The sequence below is a fragment of the Hesperophylax consimilis genome, chromosome 1 (genome assembly GCF_061612785.1).
Source record: "Hesperophylax consimilis isolate HC1 chromosome 1, BYU_Hcon_1.0, whole genome shotgun sequence".
NCBI lineage: Eukaryota > Metazoa > Arthropoda > Insecta > Trichoptera > Limnephilidae > Hesperophylax > Hesperophylax consimilis.
The window spans coordinates 29,828,562-29,856,236 of NC_142836.1; the positions used below are offsets into that span (position 1 = coordinate 29,828,562).

The window sequence follows — 27,675 nt, forward strand, 5'->3', positions numbered from 1 at the left end:
AACGTTACAGTTTCCATCAATTCCTGTACAATGATGGACACTGTAAACACAATGTACACTGTATTGGTTCATCAAATAAGGAAAGCATACGGAAATACTAGCTAATTACTAGTGAAACACACTTTTTTGTTTACTTACAGTTCATTCTGTTGTTTTTTATTTAATCCAACACTACTGTCCATGAGAGTAGCTACGGTGGCTTTTTCATTGAGATTCTGGACATTGAGGAAGCAGCCGGTGTCTCGGAGCCAAACATATCTTGTCAGTTGATACAAGAAAAACCTTATCTTCTTCTCAGGAAACTGCGGCAAACAAACCTTCACTTCCTGGACAAACTCAGTCTTACTAGCGCCTTCTGAATTTGTTACTAAATTTCAAAGAAAAGTGTTAAAAAAAAGTAAAACATTTTTGCACATTGAAATAAAATAATTATAATTGTGAGACAATAATTACCCATTTTGAAGAAAGAAGAGGTTATGAGGAAAGGGATTTCGATGGTGGGAGATATTTGGATGTGTGATCAAGGTGGAGGAAACTAAAAATATATAAACAAATAAATAAATGGTAATTTATCTACAAATTGAACAAAAATCCATTTTTAATTCCGATTTAAAATAAAAGATAAATAAAAAAGCAATTTCACGCTCGATTAAAAACAATGCACTGTTAAGTTTAAACAAAAAGTATTGTTATGCCAATTGGTACTTACAAAAAACAACTTCTGCCATTCGTAAACTCGATTTAGAAAATTTGAGCATTCCATATTTGGGATACCAACTGATAAATATGTATGGGATTCCGCAACAGAGAATGGATACAGTATGGAAGAGGAGTCTTCTGAACCAATTGTGCTTGTAGCCATACACCTTCAGCACAAGTTCATCAGTTCCCTGGTGTGCATTGTCTAAGATCTGCCAGTGAGTTTCGCCAATAACTTCATATTCACCTGGAAAAGAATGAAGAGATTGTTAAAGGGAATCATTTAAACAGACGGTATTGGGACAGTTTCTGTAAGCACTCAGGCCATGGGCCATTGTTCTATCTCCCATTTCACACCAATCCCTTAAGTTAGGTCCCTTCGGAAGGGTCTTCCCATCGATAGTCTCTCCACAAGAGGGAATGAGTCCACGGAGGCGGTGTCAGCTCTCCTCTCCAGTCCCCGTTGGTTCCCTGAAGGCCCCAAGAGGGAAGAGTCCACCAAGGTGGTGTTAGCCCTTCTCTCAACTCCCCTTTGTTTCCTTGAAGCCCACAAGAGGGCAGAGTCTACCGAGGTGGTTTCAGCTCTACTCTCCACTCCTCCTTGGTTCCCTGAAGGCCCCAAGAGGGAAGAGTCCACCAAGGTGGTGTCAGCTCACCTCTCCACTCCCCCTTGGTACCCTGAAGGCCCCAAGAGGGAAGGGTCCACCGAGGTGGTGTCAGCTCACCTCTCCACTCCCCCTTGGTACCCTGAAGGCCCCAAGAGGGAAGGGTCCACCGAGGTGGTGTCAGCTCACCTCTCCACTCCCCCTTGGTACCCTGAAGGCCCCAAGAGGGAAGAGTCCACCAAGGTGGTGTCAGCTCACCTTTCCACTCTCCCTTGGTACCCTGAAGGCCCCAAGAGGGAAGAGTCCACCAAGGTGGTGTCAGATCACCTCTCCACTCCCCTTTGGTACCCTGAAGGCCCCAAGAGGGAAGGGTCCACCGAGGTGGTGTCAGCTCACCTCTCCACTCCCCCTTGGTACCCTGAAGGCCCCAAGAGGGAAGAGTCCACCAAGGTGGTGTCAGCTCACCTTTCCACTCTCCCTTGGTACCCTGAAGGCCCCAAGAGGGAAGAGTCCACCAAGGTGGTGTCAGATCACCTCTCCACTCCCCCTTGGTACCCTGAAGGCCCCAAGAGGGAAGGGTCCACCGAGGTGGTGTCAGCTCACCTCTCCACTCCCCCTTGGTACCCTGAAGGCCCCAAGAGGGAAGAGTCCACCAAGGTGGTGTCAGCTCACCTCTCCACTCCCCCTTGGTACCCTGAAGGCCCCAAGAGGGAAGAGTCCACCAAGGTGGTGTCAGATCACCTCTCCACTCCCCCTTGGTACCCTGAAGGCCCCAAGAGGGAAGGGTCCACCGAGGTGGTGTCAGCTCTTTTCTCCACTCCCCCTTGGTTCCCTGAAGGCCCCAAGAGGGAAGAGTCCAACAAGGTGGTGTCAGATCACCTCTCCACTCCCCCTTGGTACCCTGAAGGCCCCAAGAGGGAAGGGTCCACCGAGGTGGTGTCAGCTCACCTCTCCACTCCCCCTTGGTACCCTGAAGGCCCCAAGAGGGAAGAGTCCACCAAGGTGACCTTTGTTTTCCTCCCCACCCCCCAAGAGCACCTAGTTTTTTTGTTTGAATGGTCCATTTTTGATCCCATTAGTATCTAGGGAAATAAATGGCCCACCCCAACAAAATCCCGAGTGCTGGGTAAGTCTCTAAATACTCCTGTTCCTCAGTGTCATTCAGTCTTAGCACGGAAACTCAATCATTGGCTTGCGATGACTATTGCAGGTCGTAATTCCACTCCCTGAGATCTCTGTGGTTCGCCATACTTTCTATGCTACAAGGTAATCAGTACAATACAGCAGAATTTTAAATGACAACTTTTTGAGCAGAACAAGCTGTGATTTAAAAAGCTGGAGAGTGTATACTCAGTGTGTCAATGTAAAAAAAGCGACAGCCCAGCGCTGGCATACAGAATGCCTTTTGGGCTACAGCAGTGCTTTAGAGGATATTTGCCAAAGGCCGCATTTACAAATCCCTCAAAAAAACAACCAAGTGCAACATCATTTGGTACAAATCGATCCATTAACTAAGAATGGCGGTGATTGTATGAAAATTACAACTATAGAATGTGAAACAAAAAGCAATTTATTTTTTCATGGTGGTTTACGTATTGCACAACCATGGTCTTACATATTAAACATAATTTGTCATTATTATTTATAGTGCTTTTATGAGTGGAAGGGGGAGCATGTGCCAGATTTTCTCATTGCGTATGCTCATTGAGAAGTTTCTGGCAAATAACAAGAGACTTGTCTGTGAAATGTGCAGGAGTAATAAATATATGTTCAAAGCTCAAGTTCAACCTTTATCTTAAATGTAGGCCACGATTTAGTTCCATGGAGATTGTTGTAATTACACAATAAAACCGTAGGCAAAATCATCGTTTTCTCTAATGTAACTTTTTTGACTCAATTCTATATGGTTTAAGACAGTCCAACTGTAGATTTTTGTCAGAGAGGCACTGCTGAAAACCAGCTGCATTCCCGGAGAGATCCGGAATGCATAGCTGAGCAGTGACCTTTTTGTCAATAGAACTAATGTTAAAAAATATGTAAAATTTATCTATTGGCAAATAAATGTTTTTATTTTTTATTTTTATTTTATGCTTCCGATTTTGTTGTCCGGGTTAAATCTTCCCCATAGGAAAAACTAAACCCTTCCACTCACTTTTCCACAAATGATCAGCTAGTCAATCAACACTATGCAAGTGCATTATATAAGTAAAATAAATACAAAACAATACAAGAACAACAACACGTCAACTCACCAGAGATCAAATGGGACAAAAAATTCACCGACTCCAGATATTTTCATATCAGAGGGTTCGGCTCGGTAGAACTTCTAACAGGGCCTATAAATCCTACTGATCCCTTAACATAAATATTTAAAAAATCTTTCGTTATCCTACATGTATTCAAAATGACCGACTTTTGCATCTGTATATATAAATTTTTTGATAGATCTAATACGCCTAAATTTTTAATGAGAGAGCTAGGTATAATGCCAGTAGCCGAAATAACGAATGGTAATATTTTTATAGTCTGAGAATGCCAAATTCTTTTTATTTCGTTTCCTAAATCTGTGTATTTTCTTATTTTTTCATTAACAGATTTTTGAATGTTACAGGAATTTGGAATAGCGACATCAATGATATAAGTTATTTTTTTAATTTTGTCATGTAAAACTATATCGGGTCTATTATGACTAATCGTTCGGTCTGTTAGTATAGTTTTATCAAAATATATTTTATAAAATTCGTTTTCTAAAAATGAATTTGGTTCGTATTCATAATATGGTACTATATTACGGCAGTCAATCAAGTTATGTTTAATTACCAAATTTTGGTGAATTATTTTTAAAACTTGATTGTGCCTAAATGTATACTCGGACGGTGCTAGTATAGAACATTCCGATATAATATGTTCAATAGTTTCCGGAAAAGCCAAACATTTTCTACACAAATCATCTATTTGATTTGTATCTTTGATTATATGCTTTCTATAATTTTTAGTATTAATGACTCTATCCTGAATGGCAAGCATAAATCCTTCTATTTCTGCGCTCAACTCTCCAATACTCAACCATTTGTTTGACGAAAATTTGTCAACATACGTTTGGTTGAGATAATTGAAGTGTTTTGAGTGTAAAATTTTATTTGACCAGGAATCTAATAATTCCTGGTTGGGATTTATAAAAATGTTGGCATTCTCATTGTATAAATATAAAGGTGTAATATTTCTATCTGCCTTGCAAATTATTTTGTGCATTTCTGAGCTAAGAGCTTTCCTATGGAAAAAAGTTCGTAGCATTTCTACCTGATTACGTTTCAAAGAAGTTATTTTGACTATATGTATCTCTACCTTCTAAATTTCTAGGTAAATTAACTCGTTCTATAGCTGAATTTGGATGATGGCAATTAAACTTTGTTAGCGTAGTTCTAATAAATTAATCTTTCTAAGTTATCTAAATCTGTATTAGACCATTTAATTATGCCAAATGAGTATGTTAATAGAGTATTAATATATTATTATTATTGATATAAGATTATTGAAGAGCAGTTATTAATTCATACATTGGAAAGTATATGCAATATTTTATCGATTTAACCCTAGAGCATCTTCCAGCTAATGATGAAAACAGCTCGAGAAGATAATTAGTAAGAATCTGAAATCTAGACAGAGTATTATCAATATTGTTATCTCAAGTTGAGTAAACATGTTTATGAGAACGTTTCTAAAAATACAAGGAAACTTTTTCTCATTCCTCTGTAATCTGAAGTAATCCCTTGTAACTAATTTGTAAAAGAATAACCATGGCCAACTATATATTGTACCCGCAAAGTTAGTGCGTAATAGTCACATGCTTGCAAATAAATAATATTTTTAATGTAATTTCATTTTTCAATCAATAATACAATTATGCATTATTTTTAAATATCACAGCTGTCTTTAGCAAAATTAAAAGCAATTTTCAATGTGTACAAAAAATGATTTCAGTCTATGACCTCGGCAGACGCACTACAATACATAGTCCTATTTTCATGTGAGGGAGAATAATCAGGGCCGGCACTGTGCAGGTACAATTGGAGCAGTCCACTCCGGGCGCTGACTTGCCAAGGAACTGATAATACCTAGCACCTAATACAGCGCCCTTGAGGTTTTTAATAGCTCCAGGCGCCGTTTGGCTTAGGGGCGGCCCTGAGTATACCAAGGATAAATTTAACAACTTATCACATATTAATGAAGAAGTATGCAAGCAGTTTTTTGACATATTCCTATGTAATTGTGAAATTCAGCAGACGAATAACAAATATTTTGCTACTAACTAACTAACCATCACGCCGTTTCACCGCAGGGGTAGGCAGAGAGGACGGACTACCAAACAACTCGGTCACACCACACACTCCTTGCCTCATTCACATTGATACATCCTCTTCTAAGAGTATTATTCTGACACTTGACATGGCCCGACTCAAGTATCTGATTCACTTGGTCGTGCCATGTCTTCTTCGGGCGTCCCCGACTTCCGCTACCATTCACATTTGCGTCACATGATCTCCTTATACTCCTTTCTTCGTTCATTCACTCTACACGCCCAAACCATCTAAGCGCCCCTTTCTTAATCTTACTCATTACGCTTACATCAACCTTGCATTCTTTACGGATCTCCACATTTCTCACACGATCGTACATGGTTTTACCACACACAAGCCTCAGGCATTTCATTTCTATAACATTCAGCCTAATTTCATCCTTCCTCTGCCAGTTCCATGCCTCACTGACATGCATCAGGGTAGGAACTAGAGAGGTGTTGACTGCTAGCTTTGCTTCTTTGGACAATTTTTTGTTAGTGTAAACGGCGTTCAGTCCTCCATTAATGGAATTACCTGCATTTACCCTTTTTTCAATATCTCTGTCAGCCTTCCCATCTCTCGTAAACATACTTCCTAAATACACAAACTCATCCTCCTGCTCTAAATATTCATCATTCACAACTATAGCGTGCACTGTTTTCGTACTCTCTCTTACAAACACCATGACTTTAGACTTACTTACATTCATCATTTTAATATTTTGTTTACTGAACAAAATGAATATGATCTATAAATAAGCTAATATTAAGTATTTATGTATCAAGTGACGTATTAAGTAATCACAAACCTTGACACAATATTATATTGAAGTGGTTAGACTTCTTATAATGAATCTTCTTATAATCAAATCCTCTTTGATGCCAAAAAATACTTATGTGAGATGCAAGGACAAAAAAATAGGTACAATTTTTATAAGTAAATATTCGGGATCGCTGGCCATGCTTAGTTAAATTATTGTAAATTGCTGTCATCCCATACAACAAAAGCGAATTTTCATTTTACTTAATTGAAAATTAGAATGTTAAAATTAAAATTTCTCAAATGCAGACAGTTGCCTTTCAATTGCAATTAAGGGGAATAAAAGGGTTATTTTTTAAATTGTATTAAGCGTGGCCAGCGATCTCGAATAATTACGGTTTTTTTATTATAATAATTATTCAAGAATGGAATCAGATCTAAAAGTACAATGATCATGCAGGTGGAGTTCTTCATTGAGTTCGACAAAAACAAATACATTTAAAGAAAATCCATACATTGCTAACCGAGTCATTTATTCTGAGAAGACTCGTCACATTGTTTTATGTTTCACATAAAGGTTAAGTATTGAGTCACACTAGTACAGAACATAATGTGAAATAGAAATATGAATGATTGTAATGATGAACACCGAATTTCATATCATCAGTTGTTATTATAAAACCGCAAATCTATTATTAAAATCGACAGATGAAAGAGGCACAATGTCAGATTTATCACAAATTTTACTCACCACTATTTTCTAGAGAAGCATTATACATTTTAAATTAAATTAAATGTCATCCAGTATTTTCGTAAAAATTATCCTTTAAGTGGGTTTATTTATCCACTTAAAGTATTCACTAAGACATATTGCCTTAATTGTAATACTTAATTAATACACATAGACGTCACATTTAATACCCAGTCTGCCCAGTAATCCTGATCCCAGAAATGACAGCGATCCGAAATCGGATTGAAATTCATAGATAAGAAAATGTGCACCCGCAGAAAAAAATGTGCGCAAAATTTTCCAGAGCTAGTTCAGCTAGTGTCGTTACTGCCGTAACAAATAATCGCTAAACCGGGGAAGGTTGTTTTTACTATTTTATTTATGTTTCCAAATGCACGGCAAGCAATAAACAAGCTAGATAATTAATCACCTATTACATTGCCTATTGCCGAACAATAATTATTTTCTGGCTCGTAATGCCGGCTGTACACACTCGCCGAGAGTTCAGCATGTATACATTCACTGAATCATTTCAAGTGTGGATAGTTGCCAAATGCTCGCCAAGAAGGACAAGTGGTGCGAGATAAATCACCTATTATTGCCTGTTACCGAACAAAAAATATTTTCTGGATCGTAATGTCGGCAGTACACACTCGCCGAGAGTTCAGCATGTATACACTTACTGAATCATTTCAAGTGTGGGTAGTTGCCAAATGCTCGCCAAGAAGGACAAGTGGTGCGAGATAAATCACCTTTTATTGCCTGTTACCGAACAATAATTATTTTATGGCTCGTAATGCCGGCTGTACACACTCGCCGAGAGTTCAGCATGTATACACTCACTGAATCATTTCAAGTGTGGATAGTTGCCAAATGCTCGCCAAGAAGGACAAGTGGTGCTAAATAAATCACCTTTTATTGCCTGTTACCGAACAATAATTATTTTATGGCTCGTAATGTCGGCTGTACACACTCGCCGAGAGTTCAGCATGTATAATGTATACGCTCACTGAATAATTACAAGTATGGATAGTTGCCAAATGCTCGCCAAGAAGGACAAGTGGTTTTAGATAAATCACCTATTATTGCCTGTTACCGAACAAAAATTATTTTATGGCTCGTAATGCCGGCTGTACACACTCGCCGAGAGTTCAGCATGTATACACTCACTGAATCATTTCAAGTGTGGATAGTTGCCAAATGCTCGCCAAGAAGGACAAGTGGTGCTAAATAAATCACCTTTTATTGCCTGTTACCGAACAATAATTATTTTATGGCTCGTAATGTCGGCTGTACACACTCGCCGAGAGTTCAGCATGTATAATGTATACGCTCACTGAATAATTACAAGTATGGATAGTTGCCAAATGCTCGCCAAGAAGGACAAGTGGTTTTAGATAAATCACCTATTATTGCCTGTTACCGAACAAAAATTATTTTATGGCTCGTAATGCCGGCTGTACACACTCGCCGAGAGTTCAGCATGTATACACTCACTGAATCATTTCAAGTGTGGATAGTTGCCAAATGCTCGCCAAGAAGGACAAGTGGTGCGAGATAAAGCACCTCTTAATGCCTGTTACCGAACAATAATTATTTTATGGCTCGTAATGCCGGCTGTACACACTCGCCGAGAGTTCAGCATGTATACACTCACTGAATCATTTCAAGTGTGGATAGTTGCCAAATGCTCGCCAAGAAGGACAAGTGGTGCTAAATAAATCACCTTTATTGCCTGTTACCGAACAATAATGATTTTATGGCTCGTAATGTCGGCAGTACACACTCGCCGAGAGTTCAGCATGTATACACTCACTGAATCATTTCAAGTGTGGATAGTTGCCAAATGCTTGACACGAATGATAAATGATGCTACGTATACATTTGCGAACTGAAGTGTGAACCAAGCGACGAATAAGGGGAAAGGAGTGAAGTAACCGCAAACGGCGAGTAACGCAGCTTTTCCAAAATTTCAGTCGGTTCGGCGCCATCATAAAGCCTAAGAAAGCGGCTTTCAAAGTTCGAACCCATATCTTGCAAGTATGCCTGTAAGAATAATAAATTGTCCTAGAATGCATCATTTTACAGATTTTGCCATTGATTCCACCTCATTTCATATTTCTTAGAACAATTCAAAATTTCAGTTCGTTCGGCGCCATGGAGCCTGAAAAAACGGCTTTTAAAGTTTTTATTTTATTTATTTACTTAATACATGTTACATTGTTTTGAAATTTACATAAAGTAGATATAATGAATCACCATACTAGGCGGCTGCCTGTTTCATGGTGACCAATTGAGTGTAATTACTTTGTATGAAAATGAAATCTAGTGTAAACATATGAAATCAGTAACTATAGATGAAGGTAAAATTTTGGAAAAATTGTAATAAAAAGTAGAAGATAGAAATTAGAAAGGAGAAAGAAGTAAATTAGCATTAGATTGTAAAAATGTACATAGTTATGTATGTAATTTTTAATATGTGTGCATGCAAGCACACATGTGTATATAGCAGCAGACATACCTATATACATATAACAACACATGTATACATACACCCATATGACGCATCCTCACGCATATAAACAATATATACACCTCTATCTGAGTACTTGGAATAGGCTACTAACACTATAACAATCACACATCAAAAAATCCCCGAGCGCTTTCCTGAAACTGTCGTATTTGGCTATTAATTTTATTTCTAACGTTAAATTATTGAATAGTTTTGGAGCAAGAAAGTTAAATTGTCTTTGTGCCATTGAGGTTTTTATTGGGGGAATATTATAATTGGATTTGTTGGAATATCTTGTATTATGGGTCGATTCAAAAAATTTTTTTTTCGTATGTTTGAATTTATAGTAGGAGGATATGTTTTTGACGTATAAGGATTTTATGTTGAGTACTTTGAAGTCGTTAAATAAGTCCTTCGTGGGGTGAATATAGTGTACTTTGTAAATAGTCCGCATTATCAATTTTTGATCTTTAATTAATGGATCTAATATCGTGTTAGAGCATCCTCCCCAGCAGAGGCGGATTTGCCCTTAGGCCTATGTAGGCCCGGGCCTAGGGCGGCCAGATATTAGGGGCGGCCAATCGTGACAAAAAAGTCACAGATGATAACAAAAAATTACTTCCTAAGTACCTAAATATTCTACGTACGAAATAGCGAAAATTAAAACGGTTTTGACCCTAGGAACATACTGAAAAGTTTGGATACTCCTGGTCAATATGATGGGTACTGAGAAAGGGGCGGCTACATGGTCTGGGGCCTAGGGCGGCCAAGACTGCAAATCCGCCTCTGCTCCCCAGACTACTATACCGTAAGATATAATTGATTGGCATAAAGAAAAGTATACCGTTTTTAGTGTATTTTTATTTAGAATATTTCGTAATGACCTGAAGATATATGCCAGTTTCCGTATACGGTTTGTAACATTTATTACGTGATCTTCCCATCGTAGTTTATTGTCAATTATTACACTCAAATATTTATTGGAATCTACTCGTTCTAGTGGATTGCACAGACAACTAGAGTTATCTCTACAAGAATGTATTTTTAGTGTACGATTGATTGAAGGCTGACTCGGAATATTAAGACTAAACGTTATATATTTCGTTTTAGTTATGTTTAGGGTGAGTAGATTATCATCCAACCACTGTTTAATAATTTGCAATGTTAGATCCGCTCTATGAAATGTTTCTTCCCATGTCTTACTTTTTAGTACTACACTTTTTAGTTCAAACCCAAGTCTTGCGAGTGTGCCCGTAAGAATGGAGATTTTTCATTAAATTCTGCGCCATGCAGATTTTGCCTTGATTTCACTTCATATCTCATTTCTTAGTACGAATCCACAATTTCAGTCCGATGGGCGCCATAGAGCCTGAGAAAACGTAAGAAAAGTCTTGCAATTGTGCCCTAAAGAATGATGATTTTTTTTTATCAAATGCTGGTGTATGCAGATTAACTTCAAACTACAATTATATACTTTATAATTATATAGTATATAACTATACAATTACATACTACGTATCACAATTATCTGATCATGATTTGCTGATCATATCAAAGGATTTAGAAAGGAATACTATATTCAAATAAAAATAAAATATTTATCGTGGCAGGTCTTCTCTTGCTTTGTGACATTTTTCTTCTGCTTCAGTTACATACATGACATCAACGTGCAGAACATGTTTTGCGACTGGAAGTTGTGCAGAGGTGAAGGTTACCATTTTTTTCTTCTTTTTTTTTTGCTAAATTTTGGTAATATTCTATTTTATGCCAATGCTTACCAAGTCAACAAACGTGTAGGTTTATGTACCCACTTTTGGTACCCTTCATAAATATTATGGATAGTAAATAATACTAATACTAAATAATATGGATGATTTCCATTGGTTTTCAATCGAACAATTAAGACGGGTTGCTTCAGAGAATTTGAACAATTCATCAAATTTCAACGTTAATTTTCGGGTTCCGTGAAAGTCCTATTCAATTTATGTTATTATCTAATTATAGGCCAGTTACTTGACACACATATACAGTTGTATAGAGCTTAAATGCAAGGAGCGAGGAATAAGTCAGAATAAACTATAAATATGTATATATATGCAAGCTGGAGTGTACCAGGCGGTTCACTTGGGTTGGGAGTTTGGGGTCCCCTTTTGAAAGTCGTAAACCTGTAGGAAAACAATAATCCACATTTTTTTCCAAAATTTTATTGAAGGGGTTCGTGCAAAAGATAGTGAGTGCTATGCCACCTTATCGTGATTTGGAGATATATTACCATTTAAAAGTTTATCGTAATTACATTTTTTTTAATTATCGCTCAATTTTTTTGAATTGTATATTACACAATTTGGGTATATATTAAAATATTTGGAAATACCGCATTTTCATTCGAAAATCATTTTGGTAACACCGCACGTTAATCCTAATTCCTCAATAACCTTGGAGCCTGTGGAACTATGGCATCCCCAAATGGAGTAAGTGGCGAGTTCGAAGGAAGTGGAAAATTAGTTATAGTTATAACTCTCACAAAGACACGAAAAACCGCAGGCGAAGTTTTTTCCATCATATCCCCAATTGGGGTAGGTATGTGGTTTGGGTGAGGGGAGTGAAATATTAGTTGTCTCATTCACAAAAAAATGGAAAAAAATTCTAGGCCGAAGCCCAAATCAATAAATGCTTTCGATTTTTATTTTTCGGAGAGTCAGTATTCCAACAAACCCGTAGTATTTTCTTAAACTGAGGTATGTTAGTATTGTTTTATTGTTTAGGGAGTGAAATTTGAATTATTACACTGAACATACGGAAAAAGCACCGCAGGCGAAATTTTTTCCATGGTATCCAAAAAAACTTAACTTAAAACTCTCTTTCCAATTTAATTTAATAGGGTGTTTTGAGTGTGTATATGTCAATTTGGGAGGCGGGTATGGGTACAATTTATTGGATAGCCAACACCCCTGCCATAGGTCACCCAAAGTGATTCGCTACGTTTGGTGACTTAGCAGCGGTGACCGTGTTCATGGGGTTAAGTTTGTCTAGGTCTTGGCGGCGGATGCGTTGGCCCACATACTGCGTGGCAGGTCGGATTGGGAGAGACTGGTTGAGGGAGACCTTTTAACCTCTCCAGCCGGTTTCTCTCTCGACCCATATCGCCTTGCACCGCAGTGGGAGGGATGGATTCATACGTCCATCACTCCTGATACCTTTTTCGTTCCCAGAACTTTCTCACCTTCCTTTACCTAAAAAGACCGTCTACAGCATTCCCAAAGATGACATAGGCCCTGAGCCAATTTTTTTGTTCAGGGCTTCCTGTGAGGAGCAAATGTAAAAAAATGGGGAAGACGCATTGATGTATTTTAGTCAATGAGAAGACGCCTATGTGGCGTGGGCGGAGGGAGTGAAAGATGAATTTTTATACTCACAAACGAACATTTTGTAAGTCGAAGCGCAAACCAATAAAAAACAATTTTTCAGAGAGTATCCTAAACAATTGTTGTAATGGTGAACGGATAACTCATCAAAATAACAACACAAAACTGCGCTATATAAATGTTATGTTATTAGTTATTACATGTTCTAAAATGGATTTCAAATTCCTCTTAGCCACCCCTGGAGGAAATGTACCGACCATTCAGCAATTGTGAAAGAATGTTTGTTTCAATATCCATTGCATAAAAAAAATCGAAATGTAGACTTGAACACACGTAACGCTGATATTATATCTTTATTTATTTTATTAATTTATTTATTTCACACCTATTAAGGCTTTTACATACATATATATAAAAAAATATTTACGAAATTATACACGAAAATAGTGCAGGAAACGACTATTTAAAACAATTGCAGGGAAATAAAAAGAAAGTCAAAATATCACTGAACTTGATCTACACAGCATGAAAAACAAAACATAAAAAATCCAAAATATTTTTTTCTGTTTCAGTTGACAAAATTATTATGTGTTAGTCAAATTAAATACCTTTATTAAAATATTCCACAAAAAAACTTCAATAGGGTATGCTTATATATTGAAATTGATGTACTAAATATATATGTACGATGTGCTTCATTATTATAATACTAGCTGCCCGCCACACATTGCTGTGGCTCAGTCTGTCTGTGCAGATAGATAAAGAAACAATAGCGCGTAAAACGTCCAACAAATGGCGTAGTTTAAAAAAAATGTTTTTACCTGTCACAGGTGACATCTATAGCATATAGGTATATAAAAACACACGCATATTCGAATGCAACTTTGTGTCCAAATTTAAAAGCAATCGGTGAAGAACTCTGGGAGATGAACAAACGAACTTAAACAAACTAAACTAAACAAATAAACTAAACAATATAATAAATAAATAATATAATATAATAAATAAACTAAACTAAACAAACTAAACTAAACAAATTAAACTTACATATATATAAGGAATTGCGTTATGAAATTAAATTAGTGTTGAAAATTTTGGATGTTGAAACGGAGGCCGTAAATAGGCACCCGAAAGAAGCCAAGTAAAACAAACTGCCATATATTATTTTCTACTGAATATAATAATAAATATTATTCAATGAAACTTATGACAAAACATTATGTGATTTTCCTGGGAGAATGAATGAAACATACATTCTTATTGCAATTAAACTAATACGCTAATGTTGTAATGAATGAAACCAAACAAAGGGTGTAAAAGTAAGAAGGTAGATGCAAAAGAGGAAATGTTTGAATGTATTTGTGCACACCGATGGTATTGAAAATTTAAAATATGATTCGTCAACAACTCTTTTACCCCCCAAATGCCCAAACATAAATGCGACTAACTATGAGTATCAATATATGTTATATTTATGTTTTGTTGGTTTTATTCTACCAAAACAACAAACAAAATAAAATAAAACTTAAAAAAAAGTAAAATAAAATTTAAGAAAAATAAAATTAATATTAAATTAAATTATTTTTATTCATCCAGTGGCTACACCATTACATAAGCGAGGTTCTTTTTAAAACGATATAAGAGTTTGTAAAGTAAGATACTTCTTTATTTTTTTGTGACACTTCAAAAGACCTTCCCTGGCTGTACCGATACCGTCTGATAGATGAGGAACTAAGTAGTTTTGCTGTAGCTGGGTAACGTCTAGAGTCTAGAGAATTATATCGTCGCGTAATAAGGAACTCCAGTTCATTTAAAAAACTCATTATTGACCTTATTCCTTGTACAACCGTATGAATATATTTTTTAAGTTTTAATTTTTGAATGCCGACCAAAACGCACCAAATCTACGGCGTGTCGAGTCTGATCATCAGTCTGCCATGATAAATGTCATGGCGAATACATTTTGTCTTATGACTTATGAGTCTTATGACTTATGAAATATTGGCATACAGAGCTCCGGGCCAAAAAGGCCCCTTTCTCTTTCATCATGATTTTAAAATTGGTTGTAGGATAATTTTAATTTAATTTTGGTTGTTTTTGGAAAATATTTTTGCAAGGTAACATGTCTGCAATATGGGGGGATTTAAGGTTTACGGAGGATTTGTTTGGGGTTTTTATAAGTAGTTATTATATTTTCATCGTACTGTGCGAGGCAGTTGATGGACGCGTTTTCATGGGTGGGGAGGCCCGCATTAAATGATTCCGCGAGACTTAAGATATGATAATACATTTTGTGATTTTAAACTCAATACTGGATTTTGTATGCCAAAATCGGGACGTTTTTAATTATTAACGTTAACCGCTATTAACAGTTGGCATCTCGTCACTATTGTTTTTGCTAAAAATTCTATAACTGCCGAACTCAGTTCCATTTTTCCGTGTTATTGATTGGTCCCGTTCTTATGTTTTGAAAGGTTTTTAGGTTTTCGTTTCAAAACATTATATTATATACAGGATTTTCCAATAAGAGGTGTTATTTTGAATAGCCCGCTATTTCAGTAGATGTTACTTTTGAAGCTGTCATTTTTTGACATTTGACAAGTAAAAACTACGCCATTAATAAAAATGGAACGATACACGCTTCAACAACGCATTGAAATTATTAAAATTCACTTGAGTGAATCAAATTCAAATCATCTTGGGTGATGAGGCCCATTTCCACCTCGGTGGCTTCGTCAACAAGCAAAATTGTCGCATCTGGGGCTCGGAAAACTCAAGAGTTATTGTTGAAAAGCCTCTCTATCCTCAACATGTGATTGTTTGGTGCGGATTATGGTCCAGCAGAGTCATTGGACCTTACTTTTTCGAAAATGAGGCTAGAGCAACAGTAACAATGAATGGATTGCGCTATCGAGAGATGATTAATGATTTTTTATGGTGATAATTAATGGCCGGAATTGGATGGTATTGATCTGGACAAAGTTTACTTTCAACAAGACGGCGCTACGTGCCACACAAGCAACGAAACCATTGATCTTTTACGATTGAATATCAAAATAACACCTCTTATTGGAAAACCCTGTATTATATTCATAGTAAACCAAAACTGAACATAGATAATAAAATTGAACCCCTATTTAGAAACTTAAAGTACACCATAAATAACCATATTTAATATAATCATGATTTCGGTGGTCAGTTGTCGGTTTGACTATGATTATGTCTTATTTCCATCATTAATAAGAGCGTTTTTTTTTATTATTATTCATCAACAATTATAGAGTTTGAAGTTGCCAAAAGTATTTTTCAATTTCGCTAAAACAAATAATATAATGTAAAAAAAGGAAAAAATATCCATGCAAAAAAAACAGTTGTAGTTGTTTTAATCATACAATCCAATACAATTAAAAGTTCTAAATACCTACTATGAATAGTTGAAATATCGTCACATTGGTAAAAAAACTTTTGTTATTTCTTAGACTGTTTTGGTTTATAGTGTCAATAAAATATTGTAAACTAGACAAAGCAATGTGTATGCTTTACTCATATGTAAAGCATTTATGGTGCCGACAGACGTAGCTATAAAAGATCAAAAGATATTTGGCTTGGCGTATTTCGGCATATCGCTCGCCGTACATTTCCAATTGAAATGTATGGCGAGCGATATGCCGAAATACGCCAAGCCAAATAACTTTTGATCTTTTATAGCTACGTCTGTCGGCCCCCTTAAGCATTCAAATGAATCATCAACATAAAAAAGTTTTTTTTTCAACTTGAGGATTTAAAAAAAAAACGCAAGTTGGGCCACAATACGAAGTATGTAAATAGAATACAAATAAATAGTAGTATATCTGTGTGTAAGGATACATTGAGAGTTAGCCTCATTTTTAATGTCAGTGCCATACAAATTTTTCTTAAAAAAATGATAACTCCTTCATTTGTACACGCAATTGCTTCATACGAAATTTTATAGCACAGTAATGATCAGCAGAATCCATTTCTAGCCAAAAAATACCCTTGAAAATTCAAGTCTCTATGTCTATGAAAGGCGAATTTCAGCCCACTGTGCGACGGGGGAAACATACAAATTAATGTCTTAAAAAGTGCTAAAAAAAATACTTAGAAGTTTCCCATATTCTTCAAATCAGTTTTCCCACAGAAAGATACGGTAAAACTAGAAGTGGGCTTATGAGTTATGAGGTATCTTCAGATGTATTATCATGCTATAAACTAAGAAATAATTATTGTATTAGATACTTATCTCCGTTGACACTAAAACCAAAATTATTCATTCAGTTCAGAAAGTACCTATCTATTATCTGATTATAGTTTATACGACAAAACCATGTGCTTATTTTGAGTGGCCGTCACCTAAGTGGATTATGTAATATAATTTAAGTACACTTTTTTGTAAAAAAATATTAATAAATTTCAATGAAAAAGTAGGTAAGAAGTTTAGAAGAAATTATAAATAAAACTCCTGAATGAAAAAAAGTAAAAGAACGCTTTCAAATATTTACAATTGCACGTAGGACATGAAAATAATGTTACCAATTTCGGCCAGTTTGTTTGTTTCTGAAACATGAATAGGTAATAAGAATTATAAAATCCCAGCATAGAAAATAGGTGAAAAAGAAAATAATTATATCAACATATTATCTACCACGAGACAAAAAATTCTAGTGAAAAAGCTTGAATTAGAAACAGCCAATACTTCTACAGAAAAGCTGTTCGATGAATTTGTTTCGATCAAACAAAAATAGCACCACATTATAACAAAAAAATTATAACTGACCTTGCAATTAAATTTTTTTAAATTAGTAAACATTCCATAGGTTCGCGTATTTCAAAATGATTGATTATTATAATGTCAGACTGGCTAAACAATATAATGATATGATAATGCGTACCGTGATGAAATTACACAATAGGCTAATAGATAATAGGTTAATAGGTGTTCGGATATTTTAATGAATTAACCAAGTGATATCTAGTATCTAAGTAAATAAAGATATGATGAAGATAAGGTAAATCCTATCAAGAAATTGCAAATAATATAAAAGCGCGTACTGCCACCCAAGACGAGCGTATTCAATTAGTCAAATTTAGAGCAAGAGGCCGGGAAATTTACCTAAGAAAAGCCTGACATGTTTAAACTTTTGATTTGTACCACGGTTCTGGCTTGTGCCATCTACAGTGCCAATGGCCATGGCATGGTGGTGGACCCTCCCAACAGAGCTTCCAGGTGGAGGGAAGACTGGGAAGCACCAGCCAACTACGACGATAATGGTTTGTTTTGCGGAGGAATGAGTGTAAGTTCAACATATTATTACAAAATAAGGACATTAAATCGGAGTGAGCCTTACATTAGTGTTATTGCTTAAATATTTCTTGATTTGCCAATCCTGGTTAAAAGGAACATTCTTTTGTCTTCGATATAAGATCGTCATTGTTTCTAAATAGCAATAATTCATGTTTTTTCGAAATTTTATGATTTTCAATATTAATGATCCCATAAATGATATCTATTGATAACATTAAAGCGATACGCACCTGATTGTTTAACATGTTTACAAAATTATAGCGGACGTCATGTGGTAGTGAATAATATTTCATGAATCAATTTTAGTTAGTCATTGTTCTTCTTTTCGTTGTTTCAGGTTCAATTCGGCCAAAACGGTGGAAAGTGCGGATTGTGCGGAGACAATTATGCTGATGCCACCCCCAGGACCTACGAACTCGGAGCCACCCCATTCGGTGAAGGAATCATCGTCAGGAAGTAAGCCAACCCCTTTTTATTAACTAGGTACCTACTTACGAGTACTACTTACCCTTTTTACAATGGTAGCAAGTGGCATGCGCGTGCCTTAAACAAGTTTAAAGTTTGTAGTTTTATACCGACTAATAACTTATTAACTAAAAATAACTTTGGTTGTAGACCATGGCGAGAAGTCACGCTACTGTTGCCATATTATTAGAAGAATTATTGACTTCATTCAGTGTTACAGAAATGTTAAGCACAAGAAAGATTTTCTAGTTCCTAAATCAACAAACAAACTTGAACATTTTACCTGTTAAAGCTATACGGTGGAACAAAATAAATTATAATTATATGACATATAATATTTAACCAGCAGCACAAAGAGAAATCGGAACATTTAAAATACTAGATTCACAAACAAAGATGGATTAATAGTTCCGAAAAAATAAAAATAAGTACGTACAGAGAGCGTTGAAAAACAATACATGAACCTGAAAGATATTTAACTCATTGGACAATAATATAAAAGAATGTAACTCTATGAATAAGGTTTAATTTTAAAACACATGTTTGACCTTATTCATAGAATAAGGTTAAACATGTGTTTTACTTGCTTTAATTTTAAAACACATGTTTAACCTTATTCTATGCATAAGGTTAAACATGTGTTTTAAAATTAAAGAAAGTAAATAGAACGATGATTCAATGGAAAGATCGAAATGTATGAATGAGCAGTGATATAAATTGTGTAGATGAATATTATAAAGTATAACAACATAAATATTTAATAATGATCTTTACAAATTAAAAAAAAATAATGATAATAAAGTGAAACAGTACAGTAATTTAGGTACCTACAAAAAATGAGAATGAAAATAACTCTCAGAACTGTGTATATAAATTTTACCTAAATCTAATCTTAACATCACTGAGAATGAAAATAACTCTCAGAACTATGTATATTATAAATTTTACTTAAATCTAAGAATGAAAATAATTCTAAGAACTATGGATATAAATTTCACGTATGTACTTATCTATTATTTAAATACTCATTTCCGGTGAACAGTACACCCACCTTGAATTTGTACATTTGTTATAATAAATTATACAGGGTGTCCGGTGGTAAAGTGAGCTAAAGAGGTGATTGTACATGATGGTAGAAGTTACAATTTTTTTTTCGAAATAACAATATTTATTTTCGCAATCAAAAATATTTTTCTATAGAAGAATATTTATATTCCCATACAAACAATTCAACTTTTTTTTATTTTGTACAATATTTTACATTTCATAGTAAATTCCAGTAATCTTGGCCTCACTGGGTGGCCTACCCGTGCTGAGGCCTCAATTTTATAATACAAAAATTATACATAGAAAATATATATGATGTTGGTGAAAAAGACAAAAAACATAAGATTAAGATAAATTTAAAATAAAAATATAGGTTTAAAATTAAAGTAAAATAAAATTTAAATAAAAAGAAATAAAGTTAAAATCGGTACATTTGTATTATATGTTGTGTGTTTGTGAGTGATGTGTGTTTTATATTGATTTTGTGTGTTACGTGTGGGTTTTATTATTAAATGTTATGAAATTTTGTCTTTTTTTGTTCTTTAATCCATTTTGTAATTTTGTGTCTGAATTTATTTTTGTTTTCCTCAATTTTATTTTCAAGTGGTAGACTTTTGAATGCTTTTATAGCATTGTATTGATAGTGTCTTTGTCCAAAGCTTGTATTTACCGACGGTATTTTTATGTTTTCTTTGTACGCTTGTCTAACTGGTCTGTTAGTGATATTTTGTGTGTGTTGAAATTTGTTTTTTTGGTCAAAAATGTAGTTTAGTAGTGTTTTAACGTATAATTGGCGTATATTATCTAGTACGTCACGTCACAACTGTTGAATATTTGAATATTTTAACCTAAAAACTACATTAAACGTACTATTATGTCGAAGGACCCCCGCAGTAAGCGCAATTTACCCCGGACACTCATTACCTCGGATTACTGTACCTGTACATTTCCGGGGATTTATTTCATGATAAAAATATTTAATTTTTTGATGTTTGGAACACTACATTATGTTTTCACATGCAATTTTGTAAAGGGATTTTGTTTAATCGCGCGATAAATATAATATGCAACATGTAAATTCCCTCAATAATGATTATTATTATATATGGCTATTGTAATAGTGATTATTATTTTTTTATGGCTATTGTAATAAGATTATAGAAAGTACCTATCTATTATCTGATTATAGTTTATACGACAAAACCATGTGCTTATTTTGAGTGGCCGTCACCTAAGTTTTTTTGGTCAAAAATGTAGTTTAGTAGTGTTTTAACGTATAATTGGCGTATATTATCTAGTACGTCACGTCACAACTGTTGAATATTTGAATATTTTTACCTAAAAACTACATTAAACGTACTATTATGTCGAAGGACCCCCGCAGTAAGCGCAATTTACCCCGGACACTCATTACCTCGGATTACTGTACCTGTACATTTCCGGGGATTTATTTCATGATAAAAATATTTAATTTTTTGATGTTTGGAACACTACATTATGTTTTCACATGCAATTTTGTAAAGGGATTTTGTTTAATCGCGCGATAAATATAATATGCAACATGTAAATTCCCTCAATAATGATTATTATTATATATGGCTATTGTAATAGTGATTATTATTTTTTTATGGCTATTGTAATAAGATTATAGATAACCTTTAAAGAAATTCGATTGCATTTGACATTATTTGCATCGTCAAATAATAAATTGAAGTGCTTAATTATTTTACGAGTGTGTCAGTTATCTTAATCCTCTTGCACATAATGTATTTGATCGACGAATGCGACATTTAAAAATAGAACTATAATATTCAGTATTTGTCATTCAAAAATATTGTGGTTGAAATTATTGTCAACCGTTCTATTAATAACGATTATTGTATAGAACTCAAAATATATATTCTTGGTCCTTCGATAACTTACTGATTATAATAACATTATCTATACACGATGTCCGGAAACTCGTAGTAAAAGCAAGAAACTGCTTAATTTTAACTTTTTGATTTTACCTTTCGTTTTCGAGTAAATCGAGCCCGAAGTTGGAATTTTTTAGGTCAAATTCGAAAAAAACGGTCTTTAGGGGGTTAATATCAGCTGTTTAATGTGGTGTAGTTCTGGCTCCAAAAGTTTTTTTTTAACCCTTTAGTAGCAGTTGCCGCTAAAAATATGAAAAAAATGCTCAAATCCATAATAGGAGTTTTTTGGATTATCTGTTTATATTTATTTATTATTGAAACAGTAAAATTCAGTATTTTCATACATTATTTAATAATGTGAACCATATTGGGTGCTTTGCCTGTAATGAGGCCACCATTTTACAATTGAATAAAATAATATAAATAAAAAAATATTTAAAAAAAAGTTAAATAAAAAAGAGATGAAAAAAAATTTTTTTTTAATAAAAATAATAAAGGCGGTAATTAAAAAAAAGGTAAATATTATGAGTTACGGTTGTATATAATGAAGTGTGTATTGTGGTTTACGTATATACGAGAATGTTTTATTATTTTACGTTATAAAATGTTTGTAGTATTACCTTGTAATAGTGTTTTTTGTTTCCCTAATTTTTTGTATCGAGTGAAAGATTGTTGAATGCTTTTATTACCTGATATTCATGGTATCTTTGTACGAATCTTGTGTGTACCGCCTGAGTGTCTAACTGGTCTATTAATATTAGTTTGTATTTGTTGGTATTTTATGAATATTTAGCTTATTTCTAGTACGTCGAACGTATTAAATATTTTGTCTGGATCAATCATTCTATGTTTTTTAACAGTGGTATTTAAGATCCACAATACAAGCTACAATCATGTAACATGTTCACTGTGCAAAGAACTCGCCAAAGTTGAAAATATTAAATATGTTGGTGTTACTATTGACACAAATTTAAATTGAAAATCGAAAATAAATAAAACCATCTCAAAATTAAGATATTTTACGAACCTATTTTAGAGACTTAAGAGAGTACTCAATATTGACAAATTGAAAATGATCTATATTTCTCTTGTGCAATCTGCAATAATTTACGGCATTTTAAGAAGGGTTGGTGCGCTTGATGCATTTATTAAGCCTCTATAAAGAACTCAAAAGTACATTATTTAAGTTATGTATAATAGAAATAGAACATTCTCGACTGACTTATTATACAAAGAAAGACAAATATTTAATATTCGCAAATTATTTATCCTGTAAACCATGAAATATGTATTTAAAATCAAAAATAATTTCGAAAAAAATTAAAATAGAATAAGCAAAAGGACTAATAATGTATTTTACATCCCTAAAATCAATACCAAATTAATGCAAACACAACATTCTACCAAAATAAAGGCTAATAAAATATCATACTATGCAAATTATATTAAATTATGGCTGTGTGATTTAGATGTTGAAACACTGTTCATATAAATTCTTTGCAAACCATCATGTTTCATTTTTCACTACAGCATTACCTTAACTTCTATTTTTACTTACGTGTAAAAAAAATATTATTGGGAAAAAATAAAGGGAAAAAAGGATTTCTATGGGATTTCCGATACCCATGTGATGTAGGTACACCAGTTTCCCGTTTGTACTACGAGTTTCCGGACACCGTGTATAAGTAAACTTTTTAAATGATTTTTCTTTTTATATGCGATCAGGAGGAACTAAATGAACGTTCATCTGAATTGACATTTGGACTCGAATGAAAAAAAAAAACAGTTATGGTAGGCTTCGGGACAAGCAATCAAGATTCGAAGTCAGGCAAATTGTCGCAGATAAACCTTCTGCAGCCCTTTCCACTAAAAATGAATAAAATAAAATAATATTTATAATTTTTTTTAGATACGTTCCAGGAAGTGTGATGGACGTTAAGGTGTTGGTGACTGCCAACCACATGGGATCCTTCGCTTTCAATCTGTGTAGTTTGGACAAGTTCGGAAAGGAGAGCGAGGAGTGCTTCGAGGATATCCTCCTAAAGCAAGTCACCGGAGAGACCAGTTTCACCATTGACGAGAGAACCGGATATTTCGACATCCTGCTGCAGCTTCCCAGTGATCTATCCTGCGAACACTGCATCCTTCAGTGGACTTGGACCACAGGTAAGAAGTCACATATTTACATTATAAATTTAATTAGTTATAAATATTATACCTTTTAAATCATCAACGTACAGCCTTTGTCGGCCCCGAGCCCAACATCCTTGGGTTTTGAGATAATATGATTGTTATAGTATGGGAGGGACCGCAAATAGTGAATTTATAGGACAAGAGGTGAATTTTTTTAAATTATTTGATAATAAAGTCGCATAGTTGTCCTTGATTTTTACATAGTTTTGAAATAATGCATCATCACGATGTGGTTACTGAACTTATGTTTAATCGAAAATAATGTGAAAATGCGAGAGATGGCCAAAAAAAATATTTTGACCTTCCAAATCTGTTTGATAGATCCGAGGTGGGGTATTGTAAGTACTCCAGGTGACTGTGCCAAGGTCAACAAAAATATTACAAAATGTTTACGTTACAGCCGTGAGCTTGCTATAAGCGCTCTTGTTATAACCGGGTTCCACTTACTTAAATCAAAGTTTTATGTATCATTGAAGAACAAGATAATAACGACAGATGAAACAGTAAAAGACACAGAAAATATAAAAAAAAAGATAACGATCACAACTAGGAATCACTCTACCATTGGGACCTAATTATTAAACGTCATATTTAAAATGCAGGATTAACAATAATTATCTTTCAGATATTTTTTTCCACCGTATTTTTATTTGAAATTCAAAAACTTGTTTTCATTCCAGGCAATTCCTGGGGAGAGTGCGGAAACGGCGAGGGACAGGTCGGCTGTGGAAGCACCCAAGAGACGTTCCGGACTTGTTCAGACATTTCCATTCTGGCTGAATAATTCTAGAAATCACAGACATTCATTAATATGATATTGTTTCGATATCTTAAAATGGGAATACAATATTTGATTGATCGACTATAACTGTACTCTGAAGTGTGGAACAGCTTATGATCTAATTATTTAATAAAGATTCAAGTGGACATGTGCTGATTTTGATTGATAGAAAATATCCTAATGATTTTTAATCCCATGACTAATCTATACGTGATTTGCGTAAGTTACACGTTGAACGTTGAACGTGGATAAGCACTGAAAAAACAAAAAGGCTTGGTTTTACAAAAAAATCTTTTTACGTGTTGTGTAATTCACATCCGAATAAAATTCAAAAAATGGTTCCTACGTAACTGTTCGTAGCAGGTACATACACACCTACACTTAAGTATCTATATGAAAATACGTAGAGCTTTATTTCCGTCGGTGGGTAGTTATTCTCACACCCCCTTAGACAAATTGGTGATCAAAAAAATTAAAGAAAAAATCCGTTTATAACTGGCACCAAAACCATATATCGGTTATTTTTTAAAACTTAGATTTCTACGGGTTGATTTTTTTAATAATGTCACAAGTTTAGTGCCAGATACAGACGTAACGCACCGTTTCGGTCAGTGCCGGTCTAGGCCCGAGAGGCCCCGGTCTAGGGTTTTAACCTTGGAGTGGCGGCCCCGGCCAGGCACGGCCAGGGATTTTACTTTTTTAACATTAACTCCACAAACATGGCCCAAACAGGAAATAAGTTCGTTTTAAGGCAAAATATTTCATCTTTGGGGATGCTTTGAAAATTATGCACATTCAATTGAGGACACAAAAATATTTCATTTTATTTAACGTAGCTTGTGCAATGAAGGTAAGACATAGCTGGCAGTGGTTGGAGCTTGCGAGGGTGGGAATCCGACGCATTTGTCCACCAAACAAAACTAAAATATTTCCGTTCATGAAAATACTAAACGATTTTCGTTTAAATATTGTTGCGATACCGACTCTCCGTAAAACAGAAATTGAAAGCATTTATTGGTTTACAATTCCACTCCCACATCACATACGTACCCTAATTGGGGGTACCATGGAATAATAATTTCGCCAGCGACGCTTTTCCTGTGTTTGTAAATGCATTAATTCATATTCAACTCACTTCATCGACATCACATACCTACCCCAATTGCGGATACCATGGAAAAATGTTAATATTTAGTAATTAATTAAATATGTATGCAGGTAATCTACACTCATTTAACCTTTCCAAATACAAAAGAATATTTCATAAGTAAATTATGCAATGCGCAATTCAAAATGATAATGGCCGTATATTGAATATTTTTCAAGTTAGATTTTTTTTATATATTTTTATTTATTCTATAAAATACAGTATAATTATTTAAATTTACATAGTAAGAACATATTTCAAATAAAAATTAACATGTTTACCTTTACAAGCGTCTAAAACTCGTGTGTAAAGGGAGTTAAAGTTAATTTAAACTTTTAAATATGCTCGGATATCACGATTCGATGGCATATCACTGTCTTGCACGAACCCCTTCAATAAAATTATAGAAAAATATGTGGTTTCCGTAGGTTTACGGCTTTTAAAGGGGGCCTCTTCGCAGCTTGAGACGGCCCTGTTCATAACCCCGAGCAACACCGGGTACATATCAGCTTGTATGTAATTTTGTTCTAATTTTTTCTGACTACTTCCTTGTTCCTTCCCTGTAAGCTCCATAAAAATGCCACACCTAGCTTAGAAGCTGGTGAAGCTTCTGTCCTTGGATACGTTTGCGGACTGCCTTTTGAGTCTTAGATTCGCCCCTGATTCTACATACCTACATATTAGCTGAACGGAGAAAATTCTTAGTGAGTAAGAAGCTGCAGGAGCTGAGGAGGCTCATAAAACAACAATTATTATTTGGAGATTTTTTTTTTCAAACTTAACACAACCATCGCCGTTTTCCCGAAGAAAATATAACTAAGTAGGTAGTTATATTTTCCAGACAAAGACAACTCTAAAACATCCCCCGCAAAAAATACTTAAGGCTAACCATAAACACTCACAATTTAGAATCCTGAATATTGCATGTACCTACTTGAGGCACAATACAAAATAAAATAAATTACAATTAGATATGATTTGAGATTTTCACTGCCAAAAGAATAGTCGTGTTCTTTGAGTTATTACTCCGTGTTGCGATTTTTCCCTATCCAACGTTTCGGATAGCGTTACAGTGTCCATCATCATCATCATCATCATCACCATCACATTTGCTATGAATATATGCTACGGCAATACGACAAAATAACCCTAAAATGAATTGGGATAAATTAAACTACCTTATCTTACTATCGAAATGAAGTTATCATTTTCATTCGTCATTTGTGCCAATTTCTTGTGAATGATTAGTAGGATTAAGTATTAGAATCACAGAATATTGTGATATTGTATGAAGACGCTAATTTGCGCTAATACGACTTGAACTTGTGATAAAACGAATTATCACAATCCATCATAAATAGACAAGTGCCTGCTTTTGTGACGAATTTTATGATGAAATTTCATGCTATTTTATCTTTAATAGTTACTACACATGATGTTAGGTCTTACGAATTCTTAAAGTGAAGATGCAAGTAATTCAAAGATGACAAATTATGATAAACGGAGGAGATTTTCGTGGCATAGGAACATTAACTGGTTAGGTGTTAGAAGGTTGTTGACTTGAACCAGGAGAGGATTGGTAGGTATATTGGTCGCAAATATTCCTTGAAATGGGTGTATCCTAATGACGTTAGTACTATAACGTCATTGGTGTATCCCTACAACGTGAAAACATTATTTCCAAGCATGTTTCATCGCGCATACTTTGTTCGTTTTATTGATCGCCTGAATAATGTATAAGGTATCACTTTCTAAAATATCTTACAGGTATTTTCGGTTGTAAACATTTTCACGTG

General features: G+C 34.6%; 2 protein-coding genes across 2 annotated transcripts in view; one reads left to right on the plus strand and one right to left on the minus strand.

The window, feature by feature from the left end:
• Positions 1–7,343, minus strand: part of LOC149426601 (polyamine-transporting ATPase 13A3-like) — a 42,594-nt gene extending 35,251 nt beyond the window's left edge. The window contains exons 1-3 of the mRNA XM_089632084.1: positions 7,152–7,343; positions 710–946; positions 139–367 (exon numbers count right to left, since the gene is read on the minus strand). Coding sequence (XP_089488210.1) covers positions 139–367; positions 710–946; positions 7,152–7,179 — 494 coding nt within the window. The 5' untranslated portion in view covers positions 7,180–7,343. The remainder of the gene's footprint in view (positions 1–138; positions 368–709; positions 947–7,151) is intronic.
• Positions 7,344–18,082: 10,739 nt separating this feature from the next.
• LOC149426602 (uncharacterized) lies at positions 18,083–24,844 on the plus strand. The gene is made up of 4 exons (XM_089637659.1): positions 18,083–18,319; positions 18,668–18,786; positions 23,668–23,924; positions 24,632–24,844. The coding sequence occupies exons 1-4, from the start codon at positions 18,155–18,157 to the stop codon at positions 24,733–24,735; spliced, it is 645 nt and encodes a 214-aa protein (XP_089493785.1). The 5' UTR covers positions 18,083–18,154; the 3' UTR covers positions 24,736–24,844.
• Positions 24,845–27,675: the final 2,831 nt, after the last annotated feature.

Bases quoted from the DNA above. Each gene is read 5' to 3' on its own strand.
- LOC149426602 (XM_089637659.1), top strand. From the start codon at position 18,155: ATGTTTAAACTTTTGATTTGTACCACGGTTCTGGCTTGTGCCATCTAC. The intron at 18,787-23,667 runs GTAAGCCAACCC...AATTTTTTTTAG, and splicing joins GAAGGAATCATCGTCAGGAA to ATACGTTCCAGGAAGTGTGA. The intron at 23,925-24,631 runs GTAAGAAGTCAC...TTTTCATTCCAG, and splicing joins TCAGTGGACTTGGACCACAG to GCAATTCCTGGGGAGAGTGC.